Source organism: Uloborus diversus, chromosome 5, assembly GCF_026930045.1.
Source record: "Uloborus diversus isolate 005 chromosome 5, Udiv.v.3.1, whole genome shotgun sequence".
Lineage (NCBI taxonomy): Eukaryota > Metazoa > Arthropoda > Arachnida > Araneae > Uloboridae > Uloborus > Uloborus diversus.
In genome coordinates, this window is record NC_072735.1 from 162,117,974 (window position 1) to 162,140,698 (window position 22,725).

General features: G+C 34.0%; 1 protein-coding gene across 1 annotated transcript; it reads left to right on the forward strand.

Moving 5' to 3' along the window:
* Positions 1–12,585: 12,585 nt before the first annotated feature.
* Positions 12,586–21,813, forward strand: LOC129222645 (glutathione-specific gamma-glutamylcyclotransferase 1-like). The gene is made up of 2 exons (XM_054857176.1): positions 12,586–12,843; positions 21,179–21,813. The coding sequence occupies exons 1-2, from the start codon at positions 12,709–12,711 to the stop codon at positions 21,752–21,754; spliced, it is 711 nt and encodes a 236-aa protein (XP_054713151.1). The 5' UTR covers positions 12,586–12,708; the 3' UTR covers positions 21,755–21,813.
* Positions 21,814–22,725: the final 912 nt, after the last annotated feature.

Sequence of the window (22,725 nt, forward strand, 5' to 3'; positions counted from 1 at the left end):
GTAGTACTTTTAGTCACTGAAGATAAAATAAGCAAAAAAAATAACATGGACCCAGAAAATTCTTTTATTTTCCCAACAAATATTTTTTGATTAATTTTTTAAAATGTCCGATTTTTCAAAAAAGGCGTAGTCTAGATGACGTCACAAAATATGCTTTTCGGCGCATTTTTGTACCGCGTTTCCACGTTATGATGATCAAGAAGCGAATTAAAATTGCGCTTTACGTTTGCTATCAACCATATTGTAACCAATACACGTGAGTAAAAATGCGAATTAAATATTTTGCTCCGTGAATAGCAACTCAGAATGGCATTTCACCATTTGTGATGTCATCGGCAAGAAATGTTAACAATAAAAGATCACCGATTTAAGTAATTTTTTAAAAATATAAAACTTAAACAAATTATTTAAAAAATGGTTAAATCCTATGTTTTTAAGCATGGTCTTTAAGAAAAAAAAAATACTTTTAAAATATTGGAAACGACCCCATTCTAATTTTGAGCGAAAATTAATGGAAAAGTAAAGGTATAATAAATTTTGAATTGCAATAATTGAGAAAAAGAAAATCGCAAATGTTTTTCTAATAGTGAAACACTGTATCGTATATTTTCCCCGAAAATAGTTATAATTGTTTTTGGAATTTTGTATGACTTTCGTCTGTAACAATTTCCAGCAAATCATTCAAAAAAAAAAAAAAAAAAAAAAAAAAAAAAAAAATCCAGTACATATATTGGCATTCTATCAAATATCATAAAAGCTAAATCGAACGCAAATATTACAGAGAATATTTATTTGATGTAATTTAAGCCAAAATCAAAATTCACAAGCTTACATTGTGAGATCTCTGCGTCAATCAAGAACAGTTTTATCTATAATTGGTTTCATTCTTCTTTGCTAAGCGAAGAAAGTTTTATCTACTTATCATTTGACGATAAAAGATTTTCGATAAAGTTTTCGATGTAAAACTGAATTTCATGAGAACAAACACAAAGCGCAAAAAAGTGTGATGATAATTGGTCTTAAGATAGAGATAAGCGCATTCTGAGGATATTTCATTCGAAAATTCATATCTCTTTCTTTATAAAATACCTTTTAAACCTTCTTATAACACCGATTTGAAAGTAGAAAATCGATTAAATTTTGCTTTACTCCACAGTATTTTTCTTCTTTCTTTTTAAAAATTTGTCTAATTCGTCCACAAAAAATATTTTTTCGTCATAAAAGCCTGTACATATATATAATTATCATTTTATTAACATTTTTCCGAAATATTTCTTCAAGAAATAATTAAAAAATAATAATAAAACGAGGACGATCCAATAAATTATTCGGAATATAATAAGTCTTCCGTGGAGCAAAAGGTGCTAACAGCTAACGGGAACTTGGAAAACGGAAGACGCAAAGAAACGTGCGGCTTGCATCATTCTCCGGGTCCCAATGCTATTGGATGCTGTCAGCGAGCTACATTTGGCTCTCTCTCGCCTTATTTATAGAGCGTAAACGACCGCTGAGCTGTCATTCTTCGCTGAGTGCGCTGTCTATTCATAAAACCAGGATTAGCTCCCTTAATTTTTGCGTAACGATAATATCAGTGAATGAAAGCACCGAAGCGGTATTTTTTACGCTATTCGAGTCTTGGATACCCAAGTTTCTCTCTCTCTGTTTTTTTTTTTTGTTTGAGAAAATAAGGTTTGCCTTTCGCTGAGGCACTCCGATGGGAGGATGCAGACAAACTAAGAGCTTTATTATTAGTTAAGATAAAGATCAATTAGAACTCTAAATTTTGCCGAATGATAAAAGATTCACACATTCTATGAAAAGGGACATTCGGACATTTAAAATTGCAATGTTGAAATTTTGTCCCCAAATTTGCCGAATCGTTAGAAAAAAAAAATGCCGAATAAGGACATTTTTGGGCGCATATCTGTCCGGATCTCTGTCGAGATCTTTCTCTGTGATGCGCATACCGATTAAACCGTTCGGCCGATTTTCACGAAACTTGGCACAGAATTAATTTGTAGCATGAGGTGTGCACCTCGCAACGATTTTTCGAGAATTCGATTTAGTTCTTTATCTATTCCAATTTTAAGAACATTTTACCGAGCAAATTATCATAACGTGGACGAGTAAATTACCAAATTATCATAACGTGGACGAGTAAATTACCAAATTATCATAACGTGGAACTGTAACATGGGCGAGCAAATTAACATAGCAAATTGGTGAGAAATTCATCATCCATTATTTGTAAATATACAGACGAGCTAAATGACCTTTTAATTTTCTACTACGGGCAAAGCCGTGCGGTTACCGCTAGTTTGAAATAATCCGTAGAAGAAAAAGGAGGAGAAATTGCTTTTATAATAAATTTTACAAACCATCCAATTGAGTCAAAAAAAAAAAAAAAAAGAAAAGCACAATTATTGCAGCAATGAAATTTTCTATTCTCTCCATATTGATGCAAGCAAAATGCTAGTGGTAGTGTCGGGTCGTTTGATTTCAGTTTTAATGTATACGTTTTCCATTACGAAACTCAACTGGGCGAGTGAAGTTTAGCAGCAGATGATCGGGTTTCTGCTTTTGTTTTGGCGAGCTTTGGGAATTTTTCTAGTTAATTGCTATTCTCGGTGCTTTCAAAGATAAAACCTCAGCAAAAAATACTTCATTAATAAAGTTTCCTTCTTTTTAGTTATCAGAGCAGTTTTCTTTACAAAATAGGGGGAAATGATTTTGAATATATTTCTGCACTAATGAAATATTTTGCCCTCAAGCTTCAACGAAAGTCTTTTTTTTTTCTTCTAATGTTCCCGTCCTATTGCATTTGCATGAAGGAAGGTTTATAGTTTTTGAGTCTAATGCAATATTGTTTTCATATTTCAACTTCATCTTTAAATTTCGAACAATTTTTATTATTACAGTGACACTCTGATTTTACGTAAAAGACTGGGTTGAAGAAAAAAACAATATGGGAAACACATAGAAACCAAAAACTAAATAGAAAAAACTAAAGGTAGCAAAGGTGATTCATTTAAAAAGTATAATCTATATCTAAATCTTAAAGTACATCTATGTTTACAAAATCTATATTTAACGAAAATAACATTACACATTTTAGTTCATTTTTAACATATTTATTTGCGAGTTCGGAGTCTGGAGGAGAGGGGGGGGGGGTGTCAGCGCCCCTTATTTTATACAAACTCATGTATAAGTATAGAGAGCTAGTGTGTTTTCAGCTCCTGTTTTAGGACGGAGATGGAATTGCTAGATCTAGATCTAAGTATTAGCAATATAACCAAATCGCAAGTAAAATATTCAGTCAGTCCAGGGGTTCCTCTCCCGTAAGATTTTCGAAATATGTAGTTTTAAAACCGTAATTTTAGACAATCTTTGGTAATGTTAAGTGTCGGGGGGAGGAGGAGGAGACGTTCGTTGGTCTTCACCCGGTAATTTTTCGAAATTCAAACTCTAAAAGAGCACTTGTAGATCTTCGATAATTTTAGGGAGAGGAGGCAGCGGGGCTTCTCCCCCCGAAAATGTTTAGAAATTTTAGTTTGAAAAATTCTGTCTTCGACGATTTTAGATGATATTAGGGAAACTTACTTCAGAAGCTTTTCAAAATTGAAGTTTTCTTTCTTTCTTTCTTTCTTTCTTTTTCTTTTTTTCTTTTTTTTTTTTTTTTTTTTTGAGCATTAGGGGTTGTTTCTTTTTTTCCTCCTTGCTCTATTCTTCTTACCTTTTCAACGAAAAATTCATTAAAGTATTTTACTTGAAAATCATAATATTTTTTTGACATAATCTTGGCAAATTTCCGTCCCTCTTGCTCTTACACCCCTGGTGAGAGCCGCTCTTGCCAATCCCCAGAAACGCCACTGGGGGAGGAGGAATATGTATATTGTTGTTAAATATAATGCAAATGATTTTTTACTGCCAAATCAAATGAATAAGCATCCTCCATAGTTTGATAGTACAAAACTGCTAATTTAATAGTATAAAAGTGCACAAGAAAAATAAATGTTATTATATTGAGCATAGAATTGCAACAAGATTGGACTCTGTCTACCCATGGGCGGACTGGTTCGCCGGCCCATCAGCCCGCGGGCCGATCAGCCCTCCCGCCTATGCGCCTCAAGCCTGAACACCTTTTGTTATTATTATTTTTTAAATTACTTTTTTTTAAAGTTTTTGGTGCAACTTCCTTTTTTCCCTTGCGCTCTCAAACCTGTGCGACTTTTCTTTGCTTTTTTTTTCTTTCTTTAAACTCGGAAACTTGTGTACCATCGTTTTTTATTTTATTTATTTTTTTTTTGCACCTTTTTTTTCCTTATAGCACTTTTTTTGCACCTTTTTTGCGCACTTTGGAGGCCAAGGTTGGCGCCTTTTTTCGAGACCCAGTCCGCCCCTGCACCTAGCTCATAGTACTCCTACCTCCATGGTGTAACCATGTAGAAAAGTGAAGGAATCGCACGGCATCCTTCACATGACAGTAAATCATCAGGCACATGTGCCGCTGCCATTCCCAAGAGTTGAATCAAGTTGATTCAACTCATGGGGACATTGACAAGCGTTCGTTTTACACACGGGTAAGCTAGTTGAGTCGACTCGATTCAGTTTTAACAGCATTGCAAAGCAGCTGTTTGAATAAGTTCGGCTTGTGGAAAAACTTTTATGTTTTTTAAAATGGCAACAGTATTAGCCAAGCAGTTTGTATATATACTCAGTGAATTCATGTTCAAGTGCTTATGTTGCTTCTGTTAGTTCTGTTATGATTTTAATTTATGCTCGTTCATTTAGTTCATAATTTTTCTTCAATAAAATGTTTTAAGTTAATTGGTTTCATGTATCTGTTATAACCGCGTGGCAGAAGAGAGTTTGAAGTTGTTTCGCGACATCAATTTTGGTGCATCAGGCCGCGAAGTCGTGAAAGGTGGAAATTGTGAGAGTTGTGTTTGAAGTTGCTTGTGGGAAGTTGTTGGAAATTTTGTGGGACGTGCAAAGGTTGTGAGTGGTTTTTCATTTCTATTTTGACTGAAGTTTGTGTTATTTCTACTGTGTTGTTGTGAACTGAACTGTTGTTGAATATTAGGAATTTTGGCTCGTGAATTGAGAACTATAGAAATTGTGCTTTTATATACGTTAGTTGGTAATTGAAGTAAATAAGGATTGAAATGGGAGATATTGAAAAGTTAAAAGTTAAAAGAGCAGCTATTAGAATGACGACAACTAAATTAATTAAAAAAATAGATGACTTTTTGGTGAAGATTGAAACTTGCAGCGAGGATAATGATACTAAGTCGAGTATTTTGAAAGAGTTTCATGAGCAATTACTTGAGAAAGAAAAAAGTCTGAAATTTGTGAATTTGGATATTGAAGCGTATTTACCGCTAGATGAAATTGAAAAAGATTGTACTACTTCCGAAGAATATTCGGAAAATATAGTACTTTGGAAGCAACGGATAAAAAATAAAATTGAACTTTTAGAGACTAAAACTAACAATTCCAGTTCAGTTAATTCCTCAGAATTAAATGTTCAGAATGTTAGGACTGTAAAATTGCCTCGATTAAACATTAAAACTTACTATGGGGATCCAGTGGGATATTTGGAGTTTATGAATCAGTTTAATAATGCAATTGATAAAAATACAAATTTAAGCAAAATTGACAAGTTTAATTATTTAAAGACATTTTTGGGAGGTGCTGCGGCAAATTGCATTAAAGGTTTTACTTTATCAGAAGAAAATTACGATTCGGCTATTGAATTACTAAAAAAGCGTTTTGGTAATACACATACTTTGATTCAGTTACACATGAATAATTTATTGAAAATTCCTGCTGTGTATAATTCAAGGGATTTAAATAGGTTGCGAATTTTTTTTGATAAAGTGGAAGTTCAAATTAGGAATTTGAAAAGTTTAGGCATTGAAATCGATTCATACTGTAATTTGTTAACACCAATCATACTTGATCGTGTTCCTAGAGATCTTGTTTTGGAATTCAATAGAAAATATTCGGAAGGGTATAAATTTCAGGACGTTCTTACTTTCTTAGAAAGTGAAATTCAATCGCGTGAACGTGCATTACTTGTGCAATTAAGGTCGGAATCGTTTAAATCTGGTTCAGAAAATTCGGATAAGAATGATTGTAAAAATGGGTCAAGTAACAGTAAGAGTTATAAAAACTATGCTGCAACAGCAAACTATGTGGCTAGTACAAAAAAGCATTGTGTATTTTGTAATAGTCCAGATCATGAGTTTTGTGAGTATAAAACTATCGAAGATCGTAGAAATAAGTTACAAAATGAAAACCGTTGCTTTAAATGTTTCTCGAAAAATCATTACAGTCGCATGTGCAGGTTAAAAGTTGAATGCAAATTTTGTAAAAGTAAATTTCACAGTTACGTTTTATGTGAAAATGCTAAGAATAAACTTTTAAGTAATGACAAAGTTAATGAACAAAATAACTCTGTTGTGACGCAATGCAATTCGTCGACTTTAAAATCAAATATTTTATTGCTTACATGTTCAGTGATTGCAAGTGCAGGTAAAGATTCAAATTCTGTAGAAATTGCTAGAGTACTTTTAGATAACGGTTCTGAAAGATCTTGGATCACAAAATCTTTAGCAAGTCGTTTAAAATTAAATATAGTTAGAAGGGAAAGGCTTTCAGTTTATTCTTTCGGTTCGGTAAAAACATCGGAAAGAATTTATGAGGTTGCAAAACTTAAACTATCAAATAGAAATAATTCTGAATCATCAATTGAAATTGAAGTTTTAGTAACGCAAACAATAACTTCAGCATCCTTAGCAGTACCTAATGTCAACGTTCAAAATGCATTGCAAAAGAAAGGCTTGTTCCTTGCAGATATGTGTAATAGTGAAAATGAAATTGAAGTTTTAATTGGAGGGGATGTGTTTTGGGGTATAATTTGCGATTCAAAAGTGTTCAAAATAAATGAAACATTAAGTTGCGTACCAACGATGTTTGGGTTAGCTATTCAGGGGGTCCAACAAAATTGCAATTCAAGCTTCGTAGGAGTTTTGGCTACGGATTGCGTAATTGCAAAGGATGTTCAGGTTCTTTGGGATCTTGATGTTTTAGGTATCACAGATAAGGAAGAATTAACTTTAACAGATAAGCGTATAATAGAAAGATTTCAATCAAATTTAAAATTCATTCAGGGTAGATATGAAACACGATTGCTATGGAAATTTTCCCCGATTGAGTTAGGGAATAACTTTTGTAATGCAAAGAAAAGATTTGATGAATTGCAAATAATTCTTCGGAAGGATGAATGGTTGGCTAAAGAATATAATAAAATTATTGAGGAACAAGAACGGCTAGGTATAGTTCAGGAATGTATTAGAACTGAAAACGAATACTTTATGCCACATCGTCCTGTTGTTAGGATTGATAAGGATACGACTAAAGTGAGACTCGTTTTTAATTGTAGTTCAAAATTAAAGCAAAATATTTCGTTAAATAATGCGTTAGAATGTGGTCCAAATTTAAACGCTAACATTCTTGATATTATGTTAAACTTCAGGAAGTTTAAAATTGCATTCAATGCAGACATTGAAAAGGCTTTCCTTATGATTAGTATTGCAAAAAATGATCGTAACTATTTGAAATTTATTTGGGCTTCAAATAACTCTGAGGGATATAAAATTATGCAAATGAATCGATTACCATTCGGTTGTACAATGTCAAATTTTGTTCTCAGTGCTACAATTAAAACTCACATAAAAAAATATGAAGATAATAGGCGTACAACTGTTGAAATGTTGAGAAGTTCATTGTACGTCGATGATTTGTATTTTGGAGCTGAAAGCGTGGAAGAAGCATTTCAGTTGTCGTCTGATGCCGTATCAGTTTTGAAAGATGGGGGTTTCAACTTAAGAAAGCTCAGATCTAATTCAGTTGAATTGGAATCTTTATGGGTTGACCAGGGTCTGAGTTCTAGTGAGTGTTTGGAAAATTGTCAGTTAAAGGTGTTGGGGTTGAATTGGAATACTAAAGAGGACAGTTTGTCATTAGATGTAAAATCTTTGTTGAGTAATTTATCTTCGTTGAAAAATACTAAGCGTTGTGTGCTGCAGACAGCCGCAATGATATTTGATCCAATGGGTTTTTTGTCTCCTTTTGTTGTAAGAATTAGATGTTTAATGCAAGATATTTGGAAAATAGGTGCAGATTGGGATGATGAATTGCCAGAGAATTTGACTTTGAAGTGGAGGAAGTGGTATGGGGAGATTAAAGATTTAGATTCCATAACGGTAGAAAGATATTTCTTTTTAAATGTGAGTGACCTTAGGGATTCTGTTGAAATACACATATTTTCGGACGCGTCATTAGTGGCTTATGGTGCGGTTGCATACTTTAGGTATAGTAATAAGAAGGGGGAAGTTTCGACGTCCTTTATAATGTCAAAAGTCAGAGTGGCACCGTTGAAAAAATTAACGCTTCCGAGACTGGAATTGTTAGGAGTGTTAGTGGCTGCAAAATTGTGTAAATATTTGTCTGGTTTATTTAATAATTTGTCTGATAGAGTAATATTATGGACGGATTCAGAAATCTGTTTGTGTTGGATTAGAGGTTCATTTAGGGAGTGGAAACAATTTGTTGCAAATCGTATTTGTCTTATTCAAGATTTGACTTCGCCTAGTATGTGGAAATTTTGTCCAGGTTTAATGAATCCAGCAGATAAACTGACAAGAGGTGAATCATTGAGTTTGTTGAAAAATGACAGCGTGTGGTGGCGCGGACCAAAGTGGTTGACTAGTCCTAGAGATGAGTGGCCGTTGCAGAAACAATACTGTTCGAATGACGCGGCGAAAGTTGAACTTTTGAAAGTTAGTGTTAACACGGTTGTTTCATCGTACAGTCCTGTATTAAAAGTTAACGACTTTAGTAATTTCAAAAAATTACTGAGAGTGACTGCATGGGTGTTGAGATTTATTTCGAAGTCCAGAAAATTATCAATTGAAAAGGGTCCACTGAGTGCTATAGAATTACAAGAAGCTGAAGAGATGTGGATAAAAACTGTGCAGTGGGAAGTGTTCCGCGAGGAAATTCAAAGGCTTCAAAAGAATCAGCAGATTAGTAAATCTTCTAAGATTTATTCCTTATCTCCATATCTGGACGAGACTGGTGTTCTTAGGGTAAGAGGACGTCTAAAGGAGGCTCCATTGACTGAAAATGAAAAACATCCAGTTTTACTTCCGAAATCGAAATTTGCGGAATTGGTGATTTTTCATGAACATCTTCGTGTCTTTCATTCGGGTGTATCATCAACTTTAGCTCAAGTGCGTAAGAAATTCTGGATACCGAAAGGAAGACAAACTGTGAAAAGAGTTATTTCTACTTGTTTAATCTGCAAAAAATATTCTTTAAAACCAGCTAAGCAGTTAACTGGTCAATTACCCTTGGAACGTATTGCTGAAAGTCCACCGTTTACTAATGTGGGAACTGACTTTAGTGGTGCAATAACTGTTAAATCTAAATTAAACAGTTGTGAGAAAGTGTACATTGTATTATTTACATGTGCCGTAACTAGAGCGGTTCATATTGAAGTAGTGCAAGATATGTCCGTAAAAAGTTTTATCTTAGCTTTGAGACGTTTCCTAGCAAGAAGAGGAAATACAAAAATAATATTTTCTGATAATGCAAAGACTTTCCGTTCATCTTGTGAAATACTGAAATCTTTTCGTAAAATAATAAAGCATCCAGAGCTGCAGAATTTTGTAGCGTCGGAAAACATCATTTGGAAATTTATTCCAGAACGTTCTCCATGGTGGGGAGGTTTCTGGGAACGATTGATGAAAAGTATTAAAGACCCGCTGAGAAAAATACTCGGTAGAGCTCTATTGACATTAGAAGAGCTTGCTACCATTCTTACAGAAATTGAGTTTATTTTGAATAATAGACCAATTACCTATGAGTTCAATGATTTAAATGAACCAATTGCATTAACACCTTCATGTTTTTTATTTCCAGGAAAGGACAAGATTAACTTTCCAAATTATTTCCTTGAGGTATTTGACAAAAACTCTAACCAAAAGACTTTACAGAAACGTAAATTGTTCCAGACTCGTTTAATCAAGCAAATTTGGTCTCAATGGAAAGAACAGTATTTATTGCAATTGAGAAGTGCTCATAATTTTTTAGATCCTCACTCCCAACAGAACTTAAAAATTGGAGATGTAGTGCTTGTTGAAGGACCTTTGAAAAATAAGTTACTGTGGGACATGGGTGTGATCGATAAAGTTCTCATAGGAAGAGATGGCAATGTACGTGCATGCATAGTCCGCACGTCTAAAGGTTGCTTAAGAAGAGCAATTCAACTACTCTATCCATTCGAAGTGACTGTTTTGTAATGAAATGTATTGTTTATTGAATGTTTAAATTAGTTTAATTTCAGACTGAAGTAAGTTGATTGTTAATTTAAGTGATGATTGAAATGTCTAATTTAGTTTAAATTGATAGATCTGTTTAATTTATATTCTTAAGTTTTAGTGTACTCATTAAAGAGTACAGGTGGGGAGTATGTGGAAAAACTTTTATGTTTTTTAAAATGGCAACAGTATTAGCCAAGCAGTTTGTATATATACTCAGTGAATTCATGTTCAAGTGCTTATGTTGCTTCTGTTAGTTCTGTTATGATTTTAATTTATGCTCGTTCATTTAGTTCATAATTTTTCTTCAATAAAATGTTTTAAGTTAATTGGTTTCATGTATCTGTTATAACCGCGTGGCTGAAGAGAGTTAGAAGTTGTTTCGCGACACGGCTTACTAGAAGAAAAGTTAATTCAACTAAGTTGCCTCGTGTGAAGACAACGAAAATGGCCAGTCAACTATAGTTGAGGCAAACCTAACCTGTCAGCGTCGTATTGCTGTGATTAGGATTTCTGTAACCTTCACAATGGTACCAGGTTAGGTTTGCGCCAGGGTTGCCAACTTAGAGTTTTCCCCCTAAATTTAGGGGGGAAATTTTAGAATGGGATTTTTTTAGGGGGATAAAATTTTTAGGGGTAAATGTAGGGGTTTTAATTTTAGGGTTTTATCAGGTAAAAATGTTTTTCTTTTACCTTTGAAAACGTAATTTTTCGATTGTTTCTTTTATTTTTTTACTTACATAGTCTTTTTTTGAGTCTTTATAGTCTATGGTTTTGATCAGAAATCACATAAAAATGATAAAAATGCCTTTACTCACTCAGCAGCGAAAAATAGCAATGGTCACGTGACCTTTTAATCCCATGTGTGACGTCACAGTCAAAGGATCACGTGACTTTCTGACGTCATTTAGGGGTTTTTAGGGATTTTATGAATTCAGTTTAGGGGGAAAAATTTTTACTATTTGGCAACTCTGGGTTTGCCTCAACTATATTTGACAAGCAACTTTTTGGAAAAATTGATTCAACTAACCGCCTCGTGTGTAGGAGGCCTTTATACCTTAATTTAAAAAATATATATATATTTTAAATATTTGTTGTTGTTAACTTTTTTGCATATTATAACTTTATTTTTAAATATATATAGTAACTAGCGGTACCCACACGGCTTTGCCCATAACAGAAAATTAAAAGGTCATTAGTTTGGATGATGAATTTCTCGCCAATTTGTTATGTACAATTGCTCACCCATGTTACGGTTCCATGATAATTTGGTAATTTATGTCTATGTTAATCGTCTATGTTACGATAATTTGCTTGGTAAAATGCTCTTAAACTTGGAATAGAAAAAGAACAGAATCTAACTTTGGAAAAATCGCTTCGATGTGCACACCCCCATGCTACAAACTAATTTTGTACTAAATTCCATGAAAATCGGCCGAACGATTTAGGCGCTATGCTCGTCACAAAGATCCAGACAGATATCCCAACAGAGATCCAGACAGATCTCTCGACTGAGTTCCAGATATCCAGACAAGCTTTGAGCTTTATTATTAGTAAAGATAATATGCAAAAATATTTTATTTTTAAGCATAGTTTTTTTTTTTTAAACAAGTATATCAATGTTGTTGAGTTAAATTTGCTTATGTGACGTTTTTAATTATTAAAAAGTTTAAATTGTGGTGGAAAGCCTCAGAAATCCCTTTGCTTTGTTATAGCATTTGTTTTATTTCCATGTGCTATCTTAGTTAAATATCAGTTTTTAAAGTCAAAACGTTTTATCTATGCAAAAGTTTTCAACAAAAACTGCAACAAAACTGGTGTAAACAAATTGTGTATGATAATATACGAATGGGGGGGGGGGTATGAAGATGAAACATTTGTAGAACGATTTCAATGCATACTTTTTCCGACGGGAAAATCAACATAATTTATATATTTGCCAATGTTTGGAGCAAGTAATGTTTCCAGAGCGACAAAACATTACACGTGACATCAAAGTTAAGAACTATACGTCACAACTTCGTAATTCTTTAATCAATTCAATTCCATCGCATTAATTCGTCTTTCCAGATGTTTTCTTTTGACGTATTTCGAGCCTTGGCGATGTTGGCGAAAACGCTTTGGCGCGACTTCTCCTATCCCAGTAACCTCTCCACGCACCTGAAAACGCTTGTATCTTCCACCGCTTCCTCGCAAATTGTGATAATGACACGTGCTCGGATATAAAGAGAGGGATACCGCCTGAGCACCCCATAGGTCCAGCCTTGGTAGCTAGAGTATAAACATAATATTGAGAAGTGAAGCTTTTGTAAACAAAGCCATGTGGGTTTTTGGTTACGGATCCTTGATTTGGAATCCTGGTTTCGAGTACTTGGACAGCAAAGTCGGTTACATCAAAGGTTACGTCCGTAGATTTTGGCAGGGCAATGACTTTCACCGAGGAAATAAAGAAAAGGTAACGTTTTCTTGAATTCATGTTTCTTTTTCTTATTGATACAGTGGATTTCCGATTAACTGGGATCGGTTTATCCGGGCTGCGGACTGTCCGGAAAGGTTGCTAAATTATTTAGAATAAGAGGGAAGTAGCCCACCTGTAGAAAAATTTTTAAGAAATTTATGGAGCAGAATTTGTCTTGAAGCAAACAAAAAACAGATCTTAAATTTCATTTGTCACAAAAAAATAAAGTGAACTGAAAACTTCTATTAATGGGTAGTTTTAAGCCTAGACAAATTTTAAATTTTCTCTCATCAGAATTTTTTTTTTTGAACTTTTCTTTTGTATTAGTTAATGTTTTGTGTACAGTTTTACATTAAAAAATATCTCATCAAAGATTGCATAAATTGGATTATCCGGTATATTTGTTTATCCGGCTGAGGCATTTCCCGATCATCCCAGTTAATCGGAGGTCTGCTGTAACAATCTAGAGCTAGACTGCTAGGCAATCATCAAGTTTCATTATATGCTATCATCGACCATGAAATATATGCACTTAAAAGTCGTATATGTTAAATCTAAAATATAATTTAAAATTAGAATGATATTATCTTCAAGGAAAAAAACGATTATTCAAGGTTTAGAATTTAATTTGTACTTACGTTCGTTCGAAAAAGAAATGTTTATAATGGTCCAAAACTATTTAATTATCAATGTGAGGAAAATAGCTCTAGAATAAATGCTTTTTCTCAATTTTTTAAGTAGGTAGACTTTTTAAAAATTTAAACGCAACAGGGAAAAGTATCTGAAATTGTTCAACGAAACGAATATTGTAATATACGTACAAGTAAATGCGTTTCTGAATTTTCAACTGTAATTACGTTTCTAACAATATAAATGCGTCTCTAAATGGTCCAGTCCGCAAATGCATATAAATCATGCGTGATCCGTACAGATCTTTTTTTTTTTTTTTTTATTTCAGTTCGGTGTTTCCTTTCCCCTTTTTCTGTAGAAATATACTAAATATTCACCTGTTTTGCAAACGTAAAATATTTTCTACTAACCGTTGTGAGTAGGAACCTTTTTAAACTTCCCGCGTTGAAGTACCGGGAAGCTCCATCTTAATTCATAACTTCTTCCTTGTGTCACATTCTTAGAGATTCTTATTTATTTATTTATTTCACATTTCATTATTTATTTATACACATAGTTGGAACCCTCCCTCCCTAAATTATAGATATATATTTTTCTCACAATGTCATCTTAAGATTTGACAAGGTTTTTTCTTTCTTTTTTTTTAAAACTTTTATTTGAAAAAAAAAAAAAAAGTACAACATGAGTGATTAATTTAAGTTTATCCTTTTATCCTCGTTCGATCCCTCCACTGATTGATTGGATGGGGGCCGTTGATCCCAAAACTTTTTTGAATCAAGAGGTCTCTAGAATTGCGATTGTCCCTCGGCGCCCTTCTTTGAGTAAAATCATGTCTGATAATCTGTCATTATTTAGAAGAAGCGGGGTGGGGAATCAAGAGAGGCCATTGTCCCCCTCTGACTTTGGGATATTAAGGCACATGTATGTGAATACATGTAAGTGGGCGTGGTCTTGTTGTTTTTCGATAAAATTAGCATCGAATTATATGCAAATTTTATCGTAATTTATTTCCCCTCTTGAAATATTCGCAATAACCAATCACAACAATCCATAGCTCATACTTTTTTTATGAGGTTGCCACGAAATACCGTAAAAGTTTCATAATTAATTAATCTTTAATTTTATTTGTGAAGGTAATGCAAAATTACGCGACGCCCCTGTGACTTCACGGCTATTCGATTAAACGCACTGCACAGTTTCGGAATCAATGCTTTATGTTGCTTTTTCCTACGAAGCCACTCTTTTTCTCGTTATTGTTCGCTAAAAAGAAAAAAAAAAGAATTATAAGCAAAAATATTTTTAAAGACATTCATCAATGTGTAAAAATTATTACCTAGACAGACTTGATTGATTTGTTAGGTTAATTTTCAAAGTCTTGGCGTTTCCGCTTGTATACTCATACAAATCTGCATATTCGGCAATGCAATGTATTATGTTTTTCTATCTCCAGATACCATACATTTGTTGATTTTTGATTGCTTTAGAACTAGTATATCGTACGCGCATCGTAAAATGAAAAAAAAAAAAAAAGATTACAACACGTTGAACTGGAATATTCGAATATTGCTCCGAAAACATCAAGTCGTATTGATTTATGTTTATGTTTTCACACTGACTACAAAACGGAAAGAGGTTCAAAACTATGACTGACCTAAGAAGCATTTAGTAAACTAAAAATTGTAAACAAAACCATACATTATCATTTAGGTTTTGCGCATGTTTTCGTTGCCGGAAGATTCTCGAAAAACAAGGGAAGAACATTGCGAACTTGGCAGAGTAGCTTTATTTGCTTGAATATTTTGTTCGTACGTATTGCTAATCTTCTTTCACTGTGTATGCGGATTTTTTACTTCTTTATTCTATGTTAGCCAATCGTAACCAATTTAATACAGTTTGTTATTATTTCGGGTAGATGTTAGTAGTAACCGGGAAATTTATTTGTAAAACATCTGCTTAAGAAAAAAACAATAAACCGGGGCTCAAGTTCGTTCCTTATTTATTTATTTATTTATTTACTTATTCAAACCACTACAGTAAAACCTGTAAAGTTGACCACCCTTGTAAGTTGACCACCTGTCTATGTTGACCACTTTTGTCAGGAACGGAATTAGCCCTATCTCATATAATGAAGGAAAACCTCTGTAACTTGACCACCTCTCTATCTTGACCACAAATGTAAGCCAAGTTTGGTCTGGAGTATTGTAAAAAACCCTTTGTAAGTTGACCACTTGGTTTATTTTCTTTAAACTTTCTTCAGCATATTATTTTATTTTATTATTTATTTATTTATAAGAATAATAATAATAATATTTTCGACAGCTTTCAAAGAATGTTTTTAATGCTTTGATGACATACTAGCATTTTACTAACTAAACAGCAGCATAAAGCTTATGCTTCTTTTTACTCTCCAAATTTGTTTTTTATTTGTTGTTCTATTTGAGATAGCTTTTTTTACTCTGTTTAATGAAAATAGATGTCAGTAGAAAAGTTCAAAGTCCTTTCTTTCAGTTGCAATACGTTGTGGCAACACAGGAATTCTGATAAAAAGAGCTGGCCCGGATCTATACATTTTGGGCCCCCTGCAACAAAATATATAGGGCCTCTCCCTAGTAGCCAGCAGTGTTTATTTGAAAAGCGAATAAGCCTTAGTACTAGTTTTTTTTCTATTTTTTCAACAATTTCTAGGGCCGTTAGCCCCTTTAAGGACGCGGACCCCTCGCACTGCAGGTACGCAGATCTGGGCCTGCTAATGAGTAATGAGTAAAGTTACATGTTTCTGGCGCAAGGGATTAAGAGATAGGACATTTTAATTTTGCCTTTATGAACTGGGAGAGTCGAGCTTGTTGCTCTTTGTGCTATAAGTTTTACATAAAAAGGCTTCAAAAAGAAAGTTAGTGGAACTTGAGATTAATAAAAAGTATGAAATATTAAAAGTAATTAAAAATGGAGAAAGCAAGAGAAAATTAGCTGGAATTTATGGAATTTCTAAAACTGCAGTGTCTAATATAGTTAAAAACAAGGGAAAAATAACAAAAGTATTTGAATAGTATTTTTAATTATTGTTTCACTTTCAATAATTTTAAACAATGAAAGTGGAGCTGAACAGAAAAAGTAAGGGTGAATTCCTCAAAAAATGAATACATGGTGCAAGAAATGACAAAAAAAAAACATTACCGCCCTTTATAAGTTGACCACCTGTCTAAGTTGACCGCCAAAGTACTGCACCACGAGTGGTCAACTTACACAGGTTTCACTGTACTAGACTAAACTACACCTCTTACTCGTACTAAGCCAAAGTTCACTCGTTTTAATACATCTTTTGGGAAAAAAAAGATAAAAGGTAATTAAAGTTAAACTTTTTCTGAAATAACTTTTAAATATTTTCCAAGCAGAAAATCCTTTTTTTTTTCATTTTTATTTATTTATTAGTTTTTTTTTTAATTTTTTTTATTGCACGAGTTTATAAATGCTGCATCATAGTTTTTTTTTGTCTACGTGAGTTTAGAATTGTTCAAACAAAATAAAGTTTGAATGCAGGTTTTTTTTTAAATTTATTTTCATAAATATAAAATATGGTAAAATTTTCACGCTTACATCATTATTACCACTAATATGTGAGTAGCCCTAGCAATAGCAATCTGGCGTTTCACAAACAGTTTTCATCCTGAGTAAGGCAAAGGTGCGATTTTCGAATGGGGTGGTTTCCTTCAGTCGAAAGTACTTCTTTTAGTCATAGAAATGGATAGAATTAGCAAAAAAAAAAAAAAAAAAAAGAAAAAAAAAAGACATGGACCAGGAAATTACTTTCATTTTCCCAACAGTTTTTTTTAAATTAATTTTTTTAATGTCTGATTTTTCAAACAAGGCGTGCTCTTGATGACGTCACAAATGATGCACTTTGTCGCATCTTTCTACTACGTTTCCACGTTATGATAATCAAGCAGCGAATTGCATGCTCTTTGAGAAAAAAATATTTTTAAAATTTTGGAAACGATCCCATTATGGAAAGAGTTCTCATCCTTGGTAAGGTATACATCCCTCGCTTATCACTTTAAAAATTTGTACAAAAGCTCTCTAGGTGTTTAAAAACTACAGACGTATTAGTAAAACTTAAATCTAACGTAAGCAAGAAAAAAAAATGCATTATAACCAGGGCCCGATTAAGATATTAGGGGGCTCAAGGCCAAAATAATTTTTTGGGACCCCTTAAATTTAAACTTTACAGTTTAACTATTAGATAGAACAATTTCAGCCATTGACTAAAACGACTTTTGCCATTTGGGGGCTCCTAAATAGTAGGGGCTTTAGGGCACGGCCTATTTAGTAATAAGGCCCTGATTATAACATCCCATTGAAAGGTGGAAAAGTATTTATCAATTTGAAATGAAAATCTCAACTAATTTTTACTTTTCATTTTGTAACAACGTTTTGTTTCAACAATGCAATACTGGTGAGTTGTTATTACGTGATATTTTACAGTAAGTCAATGATCTTATAAGTGATGAAAAGGGGGAGAAAATCCCACGGTTATTGTTTTAGGCGTGAGAAGATTTCGAATTCTGATAAAACTTCTAAATGCGGCGGTTTTTTTTTATCAATCCTCAAGTGGTCTCTCCACACACCTCTCTCTTTTGTATCGTTTGTGTTGATAAAATAAAATTCTATTAACAACTTATCAACCATAAAAGAAAATTACATAATCACTCCAATCTTAACTAGTCAACTTCAGTTGAGTCATCCATAAATATTTGAAATTGTATCTGTCATGAGTCTCCAAAATCGCCAAAAGATTAGATAGCCCCACGATTAAAAAATGCATTTTTTCCCTTTCTATTTTTAAAACTGTAGATGATTATAGTTTAATTTTAGAAAATATTAAGTTTCAATTTGGTTTTATTAGTGAATTTGGTTGAAGGGTTTCAAATTTTGAAATCGTTTTTGTCACTAGTTTGTGAAATAACTTATTTTTATACTGTTTGGCACAGAAAAAAATAATTTTATGACTGAAGACCATCATCGTTTCAATTTAGAAAACACATATCAAAGTTTAAAGTTGTTATTTACGCAAAGTTAAAAAAAACTTGACTCTAAATGCAAACATAACAACGATGTTTTTAAAGTTATATTCAATTAAATTTAATATTTTAAAACAATGTTCGTAAATTATCTAATAGATTTTTTTAATGCATTCAGCAAAGCACGAGAATGACATTTGTCTGAATTTGAAGTTTTTAGTACTTATTATTCAAATTTAAACATTAGTTTGCCTCTTGAGTGCGAACCGATACAAAATAAATAAAATAATATTGTTTTATAAACATTGTCGATAAAACTCTTGACACTAGTTTAACAAAGTTCTATGGGAATCTCGCCAAGCTGAAACTAGACTTGGCATCTCATTTTCAGTGCCACCACTAAGTTGTCGCCAAGTAATTGCTAAGCTATGACAGGGATGCCTACTTAGGGGGGGGGTGGGGATGTCATGGAGCGGACTGCGCCATTAAAAGTTTTAAGCAGGTGTTTTGATGGGTATTTTCTTGTTTGGGGGGGGGAGGTCTTCGCGATATTTAGAGGGGTGCGTCCTTGCTCTTAGGGGGTGGGCACCATTAGCAATGATGTCACTTCCATTTGTGTTCAGTTTTGTTAAAATTCTATCTTCACAGTGAAAGAAAAGAATTTTACGATCAAACTTCTCTGAACAATTTATCAAAATTTTCGAAAAAACAAAAAAAGATGCAGGGAGAAACTGAAAGGATAATAATACTTTTGAAGAATTCCAATAACAATCATTAATGTTCTAGTTTTAGTCAACTCTTTAATAATGGAATCCATTGAACAGATGCACAAATAAGTACACAATATAAAATAGTTTTATTTACGCTCCATTAATATATTTATCATTTAAAATGAAGGTTTAAATATTCTTCAGTGGAGAAAAAGATCCAGTGCTACTGTTATTAACTTGTTTGAATAGAATAATAGCCCTTTTAAAAATTTGTTCTTTCAAACAATCGGTTCGAAGAACAAGCAAGGTTGTATTTGGTTTTGCATGCTGCCTAAGAAATCGTTTATCTTCTCGAGCAAAGAAAACCGCTGCCATTCTGGAAAATTCGAACAAACGATTTATAAATAAGAGTTTCCCATGCCATTGAGCTTATGAATCTAAGAACGCGAATCCTTCATTTGTATGAATAAACAACCCTGACATAATATTATAGATTAATGACCCGAGCGACTTTATTCACGTTTTTCTTTTATCTCGCGTTGAAAGTGTTCGCTCGGAACAGTGCCAGACGAAGTCTAGGAACCGTTTCAAAGTCAACAGCGTTTACTATTTTTGCTTGCCTTGCTTCACTTTTTCGTGAATAATAACAATAAAAAGAAGGCTCTTATACCCAGTTTCTCGGACAAGATAAGATAAGATATGTGAGGTTCTGACGGCTCTAAAAAGCTCAAAGTACATAGGCATTCAAATGAGGGAAAGGAGTCCTTCTCAAGGGCGCCCATATGGGGGGGGGCAAGTGGAGGCTCAAGCCCCCCTTTGAAATTAGAACTCCTTTGCTTTTAGTATTTTTTTCTTTGCAAAAATGCAAAAACATTGCTTCTCCAGCAATTTATGAATAAATAATTAAAAATGTCAAATTTTAATAACTCTAATCTGTACCGAAACCGGTTTTCATGGGGAAAATATCCTGCTAAACCATGGGGAAAATATCTGAGCCCCCCCCCTTAAAATTTCGCATATGAGCGCCCTTTCCTTCTTGTTACGTGTTTCACAGGGGTGTCTCCCCTAAGAGCAAGGGCGCACCCCTAAATATCGCAAAAACTCCCCAAAAAGTAAGAGCCCCTCCCAAAAGTGAAAAATACCCCCAAACTCCCCTAAAAATTTCAATGGCGCCATGACCCACCTCCTCACTAGGTGGGCACCCTCGTGTTTCAATTAGGACTGCGGAGTCGGAGGGAAAATGACAGACTCCGAAATGTTTGAGTCTTCAACTCCGACTCCTTTACTTTAAAATCAGTTCGACTCCGCAGCCCTAGTTTCAACTATGCTTGAATATAGAGAGCCTAAAAACTGAACCATGTCATTTTGGACACGGCAATAACCAGAATTCTCTCAAGGAAGAGGGAGTCACAACAAGCAGAAATTCCTTTCCAGGTCATGCAGTCCTTAGAATTTGCAATTTGACTTAAAAGAAGAACCCGTTTATGACAGTACTAAGTCTGGGGCAGACACGAAATTAAAGAAAATTTTATGCAAACATTGGGTTGATGTATACTAGTTAAAACAGCATAGTAGTTATCTAATGAGTAGGTCTTTTTTCCTAGCCCAAACACACGTACAATTTTTTTAATTAAAATGTTGTCCAAGAAAAGTAATCTTAGCCAACGAAAAGTAATATTGATCCCATTCAATAATACAGACAAGTAGCTTCGATTTAAAAAAAAAAACATCTAAAACTAAAAATGTAGTGTAGAAACATAATGCAGAAAAAACTAGAAATTACAAAATGAAAAGATAAAAGACGGAAATTTATAAAGAATTGTAAATATAATCCCTTTCTTTTGATTTTTAAAATCTTTTACAAAGATAAATGTATATATTTGTTTACGTAAGTTACGAGTTTATATAATGCACTGAAAAAAATACTAACTTTTTAATGCTGTGATGCATATTTTTAAAATTGCCTTTTCATTGCAGCCAGGAAGAGTGGCAACTCTCGTTGAGGACAACCAAGGCGTGACCTGGGGTCGAGCTTTCCTGCTGGGACCGGCTGCTGAGGCTTCCTTAAACTACTTGGACAGTCGCGAGAACAAAATCGGCGGTTACACAACAACAGTGGTCACCTTCCACCCCAGGGATTCCAAAGACGAGCCCTTTCCTGTGCTTCTATACGTAGCCCTTCCGTCTAGTCACCTATACCTGGGTCCAGTGCCACTTCCACAGCTGGCCACAGAGATATCTGAGGCATCTGGCCACTGCGGCCACAATGCGGAATACCTCTTGAGGTTGGCGAACTTCATGAAAGAACAATTGCCTGATGTTTACGACGAACATATTTACCTCTTGGACCATCTAGTCCGTTCTCGACTCAAGGAGCAGAATCTCTCGGTGGAAGACGTCATGGGCGAGGACAGACAGTGGGCGATAGCTGCAATTGCTGGTGGTCTCACCAAGGACATGGACCGAGAAGTTGAACGTCCAGTAACTCCTCCTCGATCTCCAGACTTTGCTTCACGCGTACCTTCTCGCAAACTCAGGTGCTTGGACTTATAAAAATATACTACAGAACTTTCCACGAAAGTTTATGCCTTGTTAACTTTTTCCATGCTGTCTTCTTCACAAGTTTTCTGAAATGTCCTTGTAGAAGACAGCAAGGTCAAAAAGATGACAGACGTGTAATTCCAGCAGTCGTTGATGGATTCATTGTAAAAAGTCATCAATCATGGAATGATACATGTTGTGACAAACTAACTGAAGTGGTCTGGACGGTAACTTACGGAGATAAAAATCTCGACACAGAACGTTTCATGCAAATCTATGCCTTATATTTCCTTATCAGACTTTTCATGTGCTGATTCACTTTCATCTTCATCTCTTGAAATTCCTGTACTGAAAGTTCTTGGACACAGCAAACTTCACAGAAATTATGCCTTATTTTCCGTATCAGACTTTTCATATGCAGATTAAAAGTTTCATCTCTTGAAATTTCTATATTGAAGGGCCCTTGGTGGAATTGAAGCAAAGCTATCTATCCGTAATGGGTCTTTTTCAGTTTCTCCTGTTTCCAGACTTCACTTTTCCTGTGTCTCTCAACAAACTCAGATGTTTTTGAAATGCTGATACAAAATCCTCGCCAATGTTCCTTTATGTGCTGTTACTGCATTGGAATCTTCTTCTAAAGAATATTCCATTTTATTTCAACTGCTCGACTTTGCAGAAAGCTATTTTAATTGCTTCCATTTTTTGAGACCAATGTCACCTCGCAAATATTTATTTATAAAGGATTGTGGATGCTTTTTATTATTTTTTTAAATCACTGTCCGTCATATTTATTTAATAGCTATTATTTATATTGTACGTTTACTTCGCTGTATATTTGTTAAAGATATAGGTTTGTTTGTCACTAGCAGAAATTTCTTTTCCATGAAACCAATCGATTTGCTAAAATTACTTTTATGAATGCAAAAATTTTAATTTTGAAGCTGCTACCAGCACTTAGTTTAACAAATCTGATCTATAACCGT

Coding starts and splice junctions, on each gene's coding strand:
- LOC129222645 (XM_054857176.1), top strand. CDS start 12,709: ATGTGGGTTTTTGGTTACGGATCCTTGATTTGGAATCCTGGTTTCGAG. Junction 12,844..21,178: donor ACCGAGGAAATAAAGAAAAG/GTAACGTTTTCT, acceptor TTTTCATTGCAG/CCAGGAAGAGTGGCAACTCT.